Below are 15,639 nucleotides of genomic sequence, written 5' to 3' on the forward strand. Positions count from 1 at the left end.
GGGGGGGGGGGGGGATTTAAACTTGTATCTTTATGATCTACCGTGAAATGCTCTGCCACCAATGCCCTACCACTGAGCTACACCTAACCCTGAGGATGAGTGTGCATGGCCATTACCTTCCCGCTCTCTCTGGTCAGGGCGGATATTAGCCAGCTCATCCAGACTCTGTAGCCATGGCAACCCCTCAGTGAACGCAGCTGTTTGAGACGTAAGCTTTAGCTAGCACACCGTTGTAAGAATGCCTGTCACACTTAGACCCATGTTTATCACTGATACACACTCATGAAACCAATCAATACTTTACCAGTAAACCAAAGGGCCGAATAACAGCTTTGGAGGCCAGTTTTTTTCTTATTTTTTCTTTCTCCTCCTCCCCCTTTCTGATGGTTAAGAATGGACGAAGACTGTGAGAGGGTTAGCACAGTGTAGACTCAGCCTAGTGCTGATGTGAAAGCCCAGGCTCATTCCTCATGATCTTGAGAGAAAGAAAAGAGGTTAGCTGAAACTGTACCGAGTGTCTGTCTGTGGGCTCCCCTCTCTCCCCTCCGGCGAGGCCTGTCTGTGCCTCCTTTCTGTTTGAAACCCTACCCCTGTGTTAGTGCTGCTGTCTGCTGAGACGGACCTCCTGGCCCTCACCGTCTGCCTGTGATGGAACACACACATACTGTTACTCATACACACACCCACCACACATACAGTTTCAGTGTTGATTACACACACATGGATAGTCTCTCACACATACACACACACCACATTAGTCTCAGTGTCACACGGGAGAACAGGAGGAATGCAGTATGTCGCCCAACTCGAGGGCCACCAGGTGACTAACTGCTCCAGCAGGCTTTGTTCTTTACACTGCCTCTTGGAGGGGGAAAGTCAACTCATGTGGTAAAGGCTTTGTCTTTGATTGTGTGTGTGTGTGTGTGGTGATTGTGTGTGCGTGTATGACTGTGTTTGACCGTGTGTGTCGAAGGGGCCAATGGAGAGAATCCAGATGCCCTTCTAATGAGACACATGTGAAACTGATAAGTCGCCGTGGAAACCAGGGAGCAGGCTAGGAGGCCACACACTCCACCTCAGCGGAAGAGTGGTGTGTGTGCGTGTTTCACAAGATGTGTGGTGGTGCCTATGTACTCCGTGCAATCCATTTACATAGACGCGTAGACAAATTCACTGCACATGGGCCAGACTGCTGGAGGCTCCAAGCTGTCTCTACCAGGGAGGATACACCGAGCAGATGGTTTCATCCCCAACGGTCTCTCCAACCCTGGGCCACGCCCCTACCAGAGCAGGGTAGTCTTACTAGCTGAAGTGTACCTGACGTTGAAGACGTGCTCCAAGAGATGGCAGATTGACTCTCAATCACTGTTCTCCTTAAACTGCCTTGTGTTTATCCATTACTAAAGAATTACAGAACAGAACAGCTTGAGTGAGAGAACCCCCAATCAGACCGTCGTCTGTTTGGATCGGTGTGTTCGCAAACCGTTTCGTTCCCCCTCTGCATCACACCTGAAATGCGTCCACAATTGATCAAGCTTTGCGATCCACTTTATCGCCACCCTACTAACACTGCCTACGTATTTGCCGCTAATAACTCCTGCAGGGACTCGGCGTGGTGAAGACAAGACTGACAAAGGGGCGCTTCCTCTTTGTTATTCAGCACCAGAGCATGTAAAATGGATGGATCTTAATGCGCTACATGCTCTGGGAATACATTAGAGCTGCCTCCTGTGTTGATTAGAATCATATTTAGGAAGCTGATACAGCTTCAAAGCCTGCTCCAAGTTGAGCGTTGGAGTCGTTTTACCAGGTGTTTTTTGTTTCCCTTACCTGTACATCCCCATAACAACGTTGTATGTATTGATGGTTGATTTTCATTTTCTTCATGCTAAATATGTCATTTTAAATGGTGTAGCTAGCAGACCAAATCCAATTTGGGGCCAATGGGATTCTATTTCTACCAACTTCATTTCGTTACCTGAGGCCATGTGTATAGTGGGAGAGCCAGGTGCTGTCACACAATGAGATTGTGCTGGACTGTGTTTGTGGCCACACAGATGTGTGTTTTCTTTGTATTGAATCTCCTCCGACACCCCCCCCCTCTAGCGCTGCCTACATGGCGTGCCCTTGAATTGGAGGCCATTACAGTAACCAGGCCCGGGGATTCCCAGAAACCCTTGCTCTCCATTGATCTATTGAGACCCTTTTCTCTTTGAGCCCTGTGTATTCTCCCCCCCCCCCCCCCTTCATGTCTGCATAATGAAGCAAATGGGTCAGATTTCATCTTCAGTCAGAATTTAATAGTATGCCATTCTCTGCATAGTATTTGATCTTTAAGTTGCATGTTATAGACATGTATGTAGGATGCAGTTTTATGCACCTACGGGCGTGTGGCAATGGAGAATACATTGAATCGCAACATTGAAATGCTTAAAGATAGACCAGGACATTCACCTTGTAATATCTGTGCCAGGGCTACTACAAATCATTCCAAGTTGTCCAGCAGCAGATGATGAAGTAATAGGCTACCTCAGGCAGCACGTTGGGTGTATCCTACACAGCCATATCCATTCCTGAGCTGCTCTATGTCATGCGAGACCGGCGCCCGAAGCATTGACACGGACAGACGGAGGGGAGAGGAGGTGTAACTGAGGTAGAGGTTACTATCGATGTGCTTCGATGACCTTGCGCTGTATTCATGCTACTGTACATGTCTCTGCTCGTCTTCAGCGGCGTGTGTTTGGCGAAGGGAAAGAGGTCTACAGTGCGTGCTTGTGTTCGTGTCCTGATGTCCTCTTTCTGTCGGGGCATGGCTGGGGGTGACCTTGGTTGAGAGGAGCGGGGTTGGCGGACTGGCTGGTCAGCTGCAGCCCTCATTGACTGGCCTTAATTAAATCGATAGAGGCTGGAGGACAAGGCTGGAAAAATGACAGGTGTATTTAGGGCTGATGTCACCTACACTAGCCAGACAGACACCGATATGGGGTCACCTAGAAGGCAACCCGGGGGCTTAGACGTCTCGAAGACATGCTGAAACTACTCATTACCCAGAGCCTGCAGATGCTAAGTAGAATCCTTGGAATGACCCCTAAACAAAACAAAAAAATCCTTAGCTTAGCTTCTTTCAGAAACTCAACTCTACAAACCTGGATTTCCCAAATTGTTCTTGTTCCCACGCTGGATTAAGCTGGCCATCTAAGGAGTTGGTATCACTCAAGTATTTGTGTTCTGGGTTCTTTTAAATCGTATTAGATCTCTGCAAATCCTCCTATCTTCAGGAGAAAATGGATTGGGTGGCTGGACAGGATGGCGCACTTAAGCCAACTTGTCTATGTCATTGTCAGTGATTCAAAGACCCTCACTGCTGAGTTCATTTGGAGGAAACTGAGCTCAATTCTCAATTGTGATGGCTTCTAGTTTTGTGATAGTGATTGGAAGTCATTTGAAAAGCTTTTTGGTTGACTCCATACCCTATTATGGAGGCCTATCAGTTCATTTGGAAAATTACTCCAGCTCTCATTCTGAGAGGGTAATTGAATACACACTCACGGCGCATGCACACACACACACATACACACAAACTCGCTCCAAAGTGCTTTATGGTGTAGTGGTTTGAACTTGCACTGGGTTAGGTCAGAATGACAGCATAGTCAGCAACTCTCACATTGCCACAGTGTCTGTGATGACACTGCTCTCACATCACGTTGCATGTCCCTCTCACTGGACCATGGAGACACCATAGAATGAGATGGGACTGGCATGCATAAAATAGGCCTGTGTGAGACCAGCATGAGGCTATGCCACTGAATGCTGTAAGCCAATTTAAGCTCATCGACTCTCTTAAGATGGAGAGGATTGGAAAGTTCTTTGTTTGTGTAAATGACGGGTGATACTGTTTTGTTTGCCGAGAGGATTATTGAAGATATGAGATGCAGCTAATATAATCGTTCTGAATAAACACATGGGATTTAGCAAAGAAATCAATGTCAATTCCACAGCATGATGCATGTTGGGCTTTTCAATCAATGAATGAGAGAATGGGATGCTAGTAATGAAAAGGATCGGTTAACTTTCAGAGGAAGACATTGAAAGACAATATCCAAGCAGAAGCCGTCTGCAAAAACGATCAGACCTCCAAGTCTCCCATTGTGGAGGCTGTAAGTGACTGGTGTAAACACCTAACAAGATGGCATTGATTCAAACCTATATGAAAACAAGATATAGCTGTTTGGCCCGCAGTTAAACAAATTTGCTGTGTGTGTTGGTGTGTGACATTGTCTGTGGGAGTTTGTGTGGATTGAGTTTGTTTTGTCAGCTTTAGCTAAACCAATACTTCTGGAGATTCCTTTGGGGCCGGGCTGTTAACTGGCCAATGGGGTAGTGTCGGCTATGCTATGCAGGTTATCTTCTCAACAAATCACTTGTTAGTTCGCTATCCCTCCTCCACTGTCCTTCCTCTTTCTCTAATCCAATTCCTGGACTTTATGTGGCCCTTCCTCCTATGTAATGGAAACTCTACGTTTACCTGCGCAATTTAGAGCAATAGCCAAACAAAAGGTCAATGTTTGTCCTGCCTTCAATCTCAAACATTTGGACTGCGAAGAGGTTTGACTGTTTAATAAAGAGGGGGTGTTTTGTATGAAGTAGGATTGTGGGGGGAGGGGGAGGGGGAGGGAGAATCAAAGCTCAACTATAACCAACAGTTGTGCTCCATATTGCGCTTTTGAAAGGAGCACCCTTTATAATCAGCAACAACCATCTGACTAATATGGTTACTGCCAAATATAACCACAATGTAATCCATGTATCATTGCTTGCTAATGCTATGACGCTATCATAAACTGATAGGCCAGTGTGTTTACTGTATGTCCATCAGCTGAGTTAAAATGTAATTACATTTAATGTAATTGCATGGTTCACTTCCTTTGGCCTTTTGGACAGAGATGGTTACCTCCCATGTGTACACATCTCACTGAGGAGGCACATTCTGTGTCCCCTCATGAGTGCCAAAGGGCAGCGGGGGTGTGAGGGGTCATGTGGGGCTGACTGTTTCCACCATGGCCTCTGGTGACCTTTTGACCCCTTGACACAGTGAGAAGCCTTGTGTTCTCATAAGGTCAGCCAGTTTTACAGGGCAAAGGCTTCTTGAGAACCATGTGAAAGACACCCCTTTTTTCAGTTACTGTTGCATGCGTGACATAATCCTGAGGGGATGCTTTCATTCCCTCCTAGACTGTGAAGACTTGGCTTACATTTACATTTAGTCATTTAGCAGACGCTCTTATCCAGAGCGACTTACAGTAAGTACAGGGACATTCTCCCCCAGGCAAGTAGGGTGAAGTGCCTTGCCCAGGAACACAACGTCATTTTCCCAGCCTGGAATTGAACCAGCAACCTTCGGATTACTAACCCAATTCCCTAACCGCTCAGCCACCTGACTCCCTTTCTGGCTTCTGTTAAGGGCTTTGCTGTCTCCCTCTGTTCACAGGTGTAGTAGCACCCGCTCCGCCCGCCAACATGGTGGCCCTGTCGCTGAAGATCTGTGTACGCCAGTGCAACGTGGTGAAGACCATGCAGTTTGAGCCCTCCACGGCTGTCTATGACGCCTGCAGGATGATCAGAGAGAGGGTTCCAGAAGCCCAGACCGGACAAGGTAGGACCTTGACCAACCATACAGTACACAACCACATCTGACTGCAGTCGAGAGGAGACCACACACACACACACACACACACACACACACACACACACACACACACACTGGTTTCCCTAATCTCCACATCGCGCCTCCAAAGGCTCCTCTTCTCTCTTGCTTGTACCCTCTGTCTCCTCCTCTCTCTGTCTCCTCCTGTCTCTGTCCTCTCTCTGTCTCTGTCCTCTCTCTGAACGACATTTTCACTTTTCTTGATCTCTAAAATGTGTTTTCATTTGCCATTTCCAGCCTCTGACTACGGTCTATTCCTCTCCGATGAAGACCCCAGGAAAGGGATCTGGCTGGAGTCAGGGAGAACCCTGGACTACTACATGCTCCGGAATGGGGTGAGTGATCAGAGACCTCGGGACGCAGCAATGCCTGGCAGAGCTACCGTTTTTACTTGTGACCATGGAAGGAGAGAGTGCGAATGCTGTTGGCCCGAGTGGCAGTTCTGTCATGCCTCCTGTGCACAACACACACTTTCCACACGTCTGACATTTGATTGAAGTCAAGGTTTCGAGAACGGCTGACAAACACGCCCTCATCAGATGTGTACCGCTATGGCAGTCGGTTCAGTTACAGTAGCTTGAACAGACAGAGATGATACCCGAGTTTCCTTTCGACATGTTGTCCTTTTTCGAAAGACGCCTTCCCCCACGGGAGAATGCACAAAACCCCCCGGGTGTCAGGCTCATTGTCGACTCACGACGCATTTGGAGACACTCCTTGTGTTGTCGCCGTGAGGAGAGGGAGCGGTGGGGAATTTGCGGCGGTTAAACAGCGACAGCTTCTCTGCCTTCCTCTCATCCTTCTCTCGTTGCTGGCTGCAGGCTAAACGTCACTCCTCAGACACTCTCTACTCTGTCTCGCTTTCGCTCTGATTGTCTTCCCCCCCCCCCCCCCCCTTCTTTCTCTCTCCCCCTTTCTTTTGTTTCAGGACATTCTTGAGTACAAGAAGAAACAGAGGCCACAGAAAATCAAGATGCTGGATGGGGCTGTGAAAACCATCATGGTGGATGACTCCAAAACCGTGGGAGAGCTGCTCGTAACCATATGCAGTAGAATAGGTAGAGCATGCTCTTAATATCTCTTACAGTATCTTACATTTCTAAGATGCCCCTTTGCTTAATATATCCAATGTTTTCCCATGTCACCAGCCTGGCTTGTTAATACACATAAATGAATGGGAAAGTGATTGAAATGGGTGTCTCACCAGACCTGTGTTTGTTCCGTAGGCATCACCAACTACGAGGAGTACTCTTTGATCCAGGAGGTGGTGGAAGAGAAAAAGGAGGATGGGATGGGCACCCTGAAGAAGGATCGAACACTGCTACGAGATGAAAGGAAAATGGAGAAACTCAAAGCCAAGCTTCACACAGACGACGACCGTGAGTTGGCGATTTCACTCGGGGGATGTCCCTTCATCATTATACAGCAGATTTCTGGAAAAACAGCTCCTGTTTCCTCCACAAAATGGCAGTTTGTCATTTCCTGCACAAAGTGTACATTTCCTGTGTGTTGTGACTGAGGCCTGTGTGCCATGCTGCCATCTTAATGTGGTGAATGCAATGGACAGGCCAGGTCTTCAACGGGCTTAGGATATTAAGCCATTCGTCAATACAATGTGCAGGTTTACTGCCTGGCTGACATGATCACACACCACTGGGGGGGAATTCCAGAATGGATTTTGATGTTATGGTTTATGAAATGTGAAGCTAACCCTTTCACTGACCCCGTTGCAAAGCTTGAATGGGACATTAATTATCTGGTAGAATCAAAGAATGTTTGGATGTGCTTCCCGTGATTAAGCACCCTAACTGCAGTTTTAATATTGTGTGTGTGGTGTTCTCAGTGAACTGGCTGGACCATAGTCGGACCTTCCGTGAGCAGGGAGTGGACGAGGCTGAAACCCTGCTGCTCAGACGCAAGTTCTTCTACTCCGACCAGAACGTGGACTCCAGAGACCCCGTCCAGCTCAACCTGCTCTACGTCCAGGTCTCTCAACCGTCGCTCTCCTTCACTCCTTTATCACTCTACCGTCCACCTCTCACTCATTTCACTCTCTCACCCCGTCCACCCCTCAATTTCTCCGTCTTGTCTACTTTTCCCACATCCAAAGCTTTTTTCTCATAATATGCAGCGTTAATGCGTTGCAATTCTTCTCAGACAGAGATGTGGTGATTTCCATACTGTAGTCTTCTGCTCCCAAACACATTTAATGATTCTCAACACTACGAGCGAACGTTATTCATTAATCAGTCAGCATTAGTGCGGTTTGTCCGGAAGCTTCTCTCTTGTTAATGAAGGTACTGAACAACTGATTAACAAGTCACACTTTTGGTAGGAAATAATCAGTGCCTAAATTGAGACAGGTCAACCCTACCCCAAGGTGCATCACGTGGGTTTACAATGGATTGAACCAATGTGGCCACCTTGATCATCTTTGTTGTGGTGGCCATTTTGTCCTGTCCTGCATTTTTCCATCTATGCACGACTGCCAAATCACCCATCTTTCCATGTTTCAGTTGTTAATGCACTATGACTGTCAGAATAAATTGCCAATTAGCAACAACAATACGAATTTATAAGGTTGCTGGTTGAATTTAATAGCTGATAGTTACTGTTCATTTCTGAAGAGCAGGAGAGACAGGCGTTCTGTGTGCCCCTGTCTGGGTGAGTCTACAGGCAGGGAAATGATATAGGAGGACAACTGCAGCTGCCAGTAATGAGGTGACTCTCCCGGCCCTGCTGCCTCATTGTCTGCCCCCATGTTGTTCATACTGATAACACCCTCGCCACATGTACACGCACGCTCACATACATGCACACGTAGACAAACCAGCACATTCACTCCCTCTTTCTCCCAATCACACACAGACACACACACACACACACACACACACACACACACACACACACACACACACACATACACACATACACACACATACACACATACTTACTTACTCTCACGCACACACGCATGCTAACACACACACACCCCTGACCTTTACCCGTCCACAGCTGGACAAAAGGCAGCACCACAATTAACGGCCCTGTCCCGCTCTCTTAAGAGGCCGTCTTAGATGGGGAGTTCAGACAGAGGCCCGCTTCAATTACCAGGTCGATGAGACGGCAGGCTCCCTGTGTCGACCCTTTTCTTCCAGCCGTCAATGAGCTCAACTGCCTCATTATGAGATCACAGCTAAGATAGGCAGATTAGAGAGGCCACGCTAAACCGCCCCCGGTTGCTGTGTTTACCTTTTTTATTTATTTTCTTTTACGGGGGTTTAAAAAACTGAAATCTAAACGTTTCAGGAAATCCTAAATCCACATTGATGGTAGCCTGGTGCATCATCATCAAAGGCTTGGTCAGACTCTTTACTTGTGTGTTTTTCTTCCTCTAGGCCCGTGACGACATTCTGAATGGATCCCACCCCGTGTCGTTCCACAAGGCCTGCGAGTTTGCCGGGATTCAGGCCCAGATCCAGTTCGGACCCCACATAGAGCACAAACACAAACCTGGATTTCTCGAGTAAGCATGTCTCCTGTGGGGAAATTACTTCACAATCACTCTTGGTGATTTATGCAGGCTATGTATAGGCAAGCTGTAAGGGCCATCATATGATATTAAATATAATATAATGGCAAACACATTTTGTATTCCTGTTACAAATCCTTTTACTGAAAAGCTCTGTTTCTACCTTGAAGCCACCAAAACAAACAAAAGTAATGGTGTATAAAATGCATTAGCTCTCAACCAATACCGTCATTTTCAGCCTGAAAGAGTTTCTCCCAAAAGAATACATCAAGCAGAGGGGATCGGAGAAGAAAATATTCCAGGTGTGTATTAAAGTGTATACAATAAAAAAACAAAAATATAGTTGTTTGTCTTCCCACAGTGAGTTATCTTAACTTTCAAATCAAACAGCTAACATTTGAAAATATTCAATAAACGTGCAGGACCACAAGAACTGTGGCGAGATGACAGAGATCGAGGCCAAAGTGAAGTATGTGAAACTGGCCCGGTCCCTTCGCACATACGGGGTTTCCTTCTTCCTGGTGAAGGTACGTGAAGCCCGATTCTGAAGCGCAGTTCTGAACCTCTAGTAGGGTGGAAACAAACCTGCTACAGCCCCCAACCAAGTGAAAGGGCATTCCTACACAAGCAAGTACTGTACACAAGCAAGAACCATGTTGCTTGCTTATGTACAGTACCACCCTCATATTGGCCTCGTCTCATATAAGAGGAATGCCCTTTCACTTCAGTGGACAGCAGGGCCCATGAAAAGAATTCAATTCCACCTGAGCATTACATTAAAGCCTACCAGATGTCAGAAATATGCTCATCTGGCCACCACCGAAAAGCACGTGTTTTTTTCCTCTTGCTTTTGTGTTGCCGACCACATCCTTCAAATGGCAGATGAAAAACATGCTAAACCTCCTCGTGCTTTAGTGGTATAATTAGCCCCATGTATGAAACTGAATTTATATCATTTAAGGAAATATTGCGGTTTTGTACATTTAATTACTGGTGTTAATAATATTGATAACTGGTGTGGTATGAAAATACAGGATCCCAAGAAATTTTATAAAATAATCATTCCCTTTCAACTATGGAACACTTTGGAAAGTCCCAAAAAGTTTGATAATGCTACCTCTTTTAATTAATGGGTAGATAACCTAACAAGTATTTCAGCATGCACGCACACTGTTGCACTGGCTGGCTGCCTCCCTCCCTCTGTCACCTCATCTATGGGAAGTTCAGCGAGTTTCTGGAAGGAACCCAACTGTGCTTGTGCAGTGGAGTGTGGTGTGATGATTATTTCAGAGTGAGGGGGGGGAGGGGGCGGAGGAGAAGGAGGAGAAGGAGGAGGAGAGTGATAGAAGAGGCAAACCTGGGCCAGGGGAGTTAACAGTCACTTGCTGGTCGTCTGCCAGGTAGGTCTTGGCCTCGTGACAGCTGCCAACCCCTGCTGGGAAATAGAGATGACCCCCAGCCTTCACCCTGCCGCGGCCCTGCAGACCCAGTAGACCTGGCAGCACGAAGCAGAGCTTTAACACACCTCACCTCTGTCACCGTGTCTCCTTCAATCATTTCTCACTCTGCTCAGTTTCCTAACTCACTGAGCGGCGGGGAAGATGAAGATGGAATAATGAGTGAGGGTGGAGGTTTACATTTTTGTACGTGATAAAAAAGGGTTCAACAATGTGTGACGCATTAACACATGAAGCACTCTCATCCGACCATGAATATGATGTAAATATAGATATCGTTTTTCCTTATTTCTTTTCGTTCAACGCCCTCCTTCCATTGTTCTCCGATAACCCCATGTCGCTAGCTAATCATAATTCATCAAATTGACTTTGCAGGAAAAGATGAAGAGTAAGAATAAGCTGGTGCCGCGTCTGCTGGGCATCACCAAAGAGTCTGTGATGCGGGTGGAAGAGAAGACCAAAGACGTGGTCCAGGAGTGGCCCCTTACCACCGTGAAGAGGTGGGCCGCTTCGCCCAAGAGCTTCACCCTGGTAAGACCGCTCAGCCGATGTCATTTGGGCTTAAAACCAACCAACCAACACACGCATTCACACTCATGTCACCTGTGATTAAAATGAACGACACCAAATCCATTACACGCGTGGCTTCTGCTCCAAACAAAACACACGCAAGCACACCCAAAAGAGCATGCCCCCTACGGTGTAGTGCACACGGCCTACACACGTTAAACATCCGCTGGGCCACCACCCCTTTTCAAGACTCGGTTGCATCCATCTCCTATGTGTTTAGAAGCTCAACTGGGTGGCGATGACTAGGTTGATGAAAGTGCTTTCTGCAGCGGTCATAAACAATCACAGCTGGGCCATCTGTCTATTCCTGCCGTTGTCCACTTGATTTACCAAACGGCTCCTTTGTCTTCTCAGTCAATGGCTCTCTTTTGTCTTCGAACTGGGAGTCAATAAGCATGAGAGTCTTAATCTTGTAGATCTTTCCTGGTAGACATGTAGTCTTTTCCACCACTCAATTGGATTAATCCTCCCTTTTCTGTATGCGGGTTGTGTGAGCAACTTTGAATTTAAAAGCAGTGCTTTTTTGTGTGTGTGCGTGTTGGGTGGGGTGGAGTGAGAGGTTGAATTTAGACTGCTTTGGAATATATTCATACATTTTAGTCAGATGGATAGGCTTCCGTATTTCCGGTCTCACATATTTCTATTTGTAGCAACATAGTCGTACACTTTCGGTTTGTTTCTGATCTTTTTGTGATCCCTTCCCGTGTTGTTCCCTAGGACAGTGTTACCGATAATTGTACTATTCCAGTACCAGAATGTCTTCAATTGCACCGCAATTTTTTTTAGCATAATATGTACTTTAGTCTCCTTAGCTGGACTCAATTCAAAACATTATTAGGCCAACGTAACCTGCTATCTTGTCCTTTAGATTAAGACTAATCCCCTACTCTTGTGTTGAATCCAGTCACAAAGGCTTTATGGATGTTTTTTAAAGTCAGTCCTCTGATCGGAGGCAGGTAGCACTGCTGTGGTGCTCGCCACTAGTATGACTGTGTGTTGGACCATTATAGGATTTCGGGGAGTACCAGGAAAGCTACTACTCTGTTCAGACCACAGAAGGAGAGCAGATCTCTCAGCTCATCGCTGGATACATCGACATCATCCTGAAGAAGGTAAGGTCCTAGACTCGTGTAGAATCACATTTAGGTGTCGAGCCTCCTTTAGATTGTAAAACCATAAATGCAATATTTTTTTCCTCATTGGTTGTTATATTTTCTCGCTGCAGAAGCAAAGTAAGGACCGCTTTGGTTTAGAAGGAGATGAGGAGTCGACCATGCTGGAGGAATCCGTTTCCCCAAAGAAGTATGTGAGCCAATCCCTAACCCTGGAACAACACAACAGCAATGATAAACTCCAACCCAGTCCCCAGTCCTATATCATATTAAACACTGAATCACTGCAGTCTACAGGGAACACTTCCTCTTCACACAAAATTATACCCGGGACAGCGTCCAACAAAGGAAGTTATGCCACGCCAGATAAACAAAATCTTTATCAGGACAATCAGTAATTACATGTTTATTAGGCCCTTTATCTAGATGGAGCGCTGGTTAAGTAATGGAAGCTGTTTTCCTGTCTAGCTCTCAATTGATATTTCTTTTCCTGTTCCGAGAGACTATTGGCCAGGATTGTTGTTCTATCTGGGCCAGTGTGGAAGGGCCCAGGGCAAGTCAAGGGCATTAATACTACGCACACAAACACACACACACCACACACACAGGAAACTCAATCTAGAAGGTTTCAGTCATGGATCAGCAAAAAAAGGCTAGTCTCCCGGAAGAAAGAAACGGGCAGTGTCATGTGTCTGCTGTTCTAAGGTTAGTGTGTGAGGTTAACCTTAGAACCTCAGAACCTTTAGTGTGTGAGGTTAACCTTAGAACCTCAGAACCTTAGTGTGTGAGGTTAACCATAGAACCTCAGAACCCTAGTGTGCAGGGTTAACCTTACAACCTCAGAACCTTAGTGTGGGAGGTTAACCTCAGAACCTTAGTGTGAGAGGTTAACCTTAGAACCTCAGAACCTTAGTGTGTGAGGTTAACCTTAGAACCTCAGAACCTTAGTGTGTGAGGTTAACCATAGAACCTCAGAACCCTAGTGTGCAGGGTTAACCTTACAACCTCAGAACCTTAGTGTGAGAGGTTAACCTCAGAACCTTAGTGTGGGAGGTTAACCTTAGAACCTCAGAACCTTAGTGTGTGAGGTTAACCTTAGAACCTCAGAACCTTAGTGTGTGAGGTTAACCTTAGAACCTCAGAACCTTAGTGTGTGAGGTTAACCTTAGAACCTCAGAACCTTAGTGTGTGTGTCTACCTCCCACACTGAGCATGGCAGGGAGGTAGACACACAGCTACACAGACTATGAACCACCATTATGTCATTTGATGATGACGGATCCACAGCTGCCCCTTCAATTACTATAATTGTGTTACATGCGCAGGATGACAGATGGTGTACTAAATCATACATGTTAGCAGGTATAGCACATACTAAGCATCCGATGTGTGTGTGATTGTGTGTGTGTGTGTGTGTGTGTGCGTCTTGTGTTGATCTGTGTCCCAGGTCCACCATCCTCCAGCAGCAGTTTAACCGCGTGGGCCGGGCCGAGCACGGCTCAGTGGCCCTGCCGGGGGTGATCCGCTCTGGCTCCATCGGCACAGAATCCCTCAGCGTGGGCTCCATGCCTTCCGCCCAGCAGCAGATCACCATGGGCCAGATGCACAGGGGGCACATGCCCCCACTGGTGAGGGCACAACACTTTTCCCCTCCTCACACAGACACCCACGCACAATGAAACACATTTGGTCTACACCTTTCTGAACGCACGTGGACTATATGTTTGTCAGCCACGCGTTGATCTAGATCTGTGTGTGGCTGTGTGTGTGGCTGTGTGTGTGGCTGTGTGTGTGGCTGTGTGTGTGGCTGTGTGTGTGTGTGTGGCTGTGTGTGTGTGTGTGTGTGTGTAGAGCTCAGCCCAGCAGGCTCTTATGGGGACCATCAACACCAGTATGCAGGCTGTGCAGCAGGCTCAGGCTGACCTGGGAGAGGTGGATGACCTGCCACCACTAGGCCAGGACATGGTACAGCACAACACACGCACTGCATTCTCACACACACACACACACACACATTGTTCTCACATCTTTGTCTTACCTGTGCCCTTCTCCTGGTCCAGGCTTCTAAGATGTGGATTCAGAACAAGGTGGACGAGTCCAAACACGAGATCCACTCCCAGGTGGACGCCATTACTGCAGGAACCGCCTCTGTTGTCAACCTCACGGCTGGTGAGTCACCTCAGAACAACCTGCACAACAGCGCTTAAACACACGTGCATGCTAGGTGGAATATACAGTACTGTAGGGTTACTTATTGTAGCGGTTAGGAATCCATTTATGTGATTGTTTTACGTGGCACTTCCACACTGTACCTTGACATCAAGTTAAAACTCATGTAGTTTTGGGATAATTTAGTTTGAAGCCTGAGCTCTTAGCCAATGTTTTTACAAGCTCTTGTGGGGTTATTTCTCGCTGGTGGAAATTATTTGCCCAATTACCAATTCTGAGGTTCAAGCTTTCCCGGGATCTGTTTGTCATTAGCTGCAGATTGTATTGCACGTCTGAGGGTGGAATTGTTCTTCATCCTGATGTGGAGTAGGCCAAACTGGCACTCCATACTCATTGGTTATTGTCCTGCCAACCATGTGTTTTACTGTGCAGACAAGACTTCTTTCATGTCCAGTAGACCCCTGTGGTCCTTTTTTTCTAACAAACTGAACTGTGTGATGTGATGTCAGCGGCACATATGAGGGAGACATTTGCAAATTGATGTTGTGACTGATCAGTAATGGGTCTAACCTTTTTATGGTTAACCAGGAGGTGGAACAAAGCACCAAGTTATGGCTGAACGTTCTCCCTGCCTCCCCTCCCTCCCCTCCCCTCCTTGTCCCCCCTGGCCCAGGTGACCCTACGGACACAGACTACACGGCCGTGGGCTGTGCCATCACCACCATCTCCTCCAACCTGACGGAGATGTCCAAGGGCGTCAAGCTGCTGGCTGCGCTCGTCAATGACGACGTCGGCGGAGGCCCCGATCTGATGAGGGCCGCAAGGACGCTGGCCGGTGCCGTGTCCGACCTGCTGCTGGCCGTGGAGCCCGCCTCCGGGGAGGTGAGGGGGGAAGGGGAGGCTCGAGTTCATAGATTGAAAAAATCGTTAACATTTAATTTTGGGATATGAGTATCTGAACGGGCTAGATTGGTGTTAGCCTCGCTACTGAGTAATTAGGAGTGTTTGTTTACAGCTGTAGACTTGGCACGCCGTCCTCTTGGGCCTCCTGAAATAATTCAATCTGGGCAGCTCGTAATGATGTGGCGTCTCTCC

At 47.1% G+C, this 15,639-nt stretch overlaps 1 protein-coding gene across 1 annotated transcript in view; it reads left to right on the forward strand.

Moving 5' to 3' along the window:
- The window catches only part of tln2a (talin 2a), a 64,162-nt gene that overhangs the window by 23,099 nt on the left and 25,424 nt on the right, over window positions 1-15,639 (forward strand). Inside the window, exons 3-17 of the mRNA XM_067248501.1 lie at window positions 5,489-5,653; window positions 5,942-6,039; window positions 6,633-6,762; window positions 6,931-7,083; window positions 7,548-7,690; window positions 9,103-9,230; window positions 9,475-9,538; window positions 9,659-9,763; window positions 11,069-11,224; window positions 12,274-12,375; window positions 12,489-12,565; window positions 13,823-14,003; window positions 14,227-14,340; window positions 14,436-14,544; window positions 15,218-15,426. Of these exons, the coding sequence (XP_067104602.1) occupies window positions 5,518-5,653; window positions 5,942-6,039; window positions 6,633-6,762; window positions 6,931-7,083; window positions 7,548-7,690; window positions 9,103-9,230; window positions 9,475-9,538; window positions 9,659-9,763; window positions 11,069-11,224; window positions 12,274-12,375; window positions 12,489-12,565; window positions 13,823-14,003; window positions 14,227-14,340; window positions 14,436-14,544; window positions 15,218-15,426 (1,905 nt within the window). The 5' untranslated portion in view covers window positions 5,489-5,517. The remainder of the gene's footprint in view (window positions 1-5,488; window positions 5,654-5,941; window positions 6,040-6,632; window positions 6,763-6,930; window positions 7,084-7,547; window positions 7,691-9,102; window positions 9,231-9,474; window positions 9,539-9,658; window positions 9,764-11,068; window positions 11,225-12,273; window positions 12,376-12,488; window positions 12,566-13,822; window positions 14,004-14,226; window positions 14,341-14,435; window positions 14,545-15,217; window positions 15,427-15,639) is intronic.

Source organism: Osmerus mordax, chromosome 13 (genome assembly GCF_038355195.1).
Source record: "Osmerus mordax isolate fOsmMor3 chromosome 13, fOsmMor3.pri, whole genome shotgun sequence".
NCBI lineage: Eukaryota > Metazoa > Chordata > Actinopteri > Osmeriformes > Osmeridae > Osmerus > Osmerus mordax.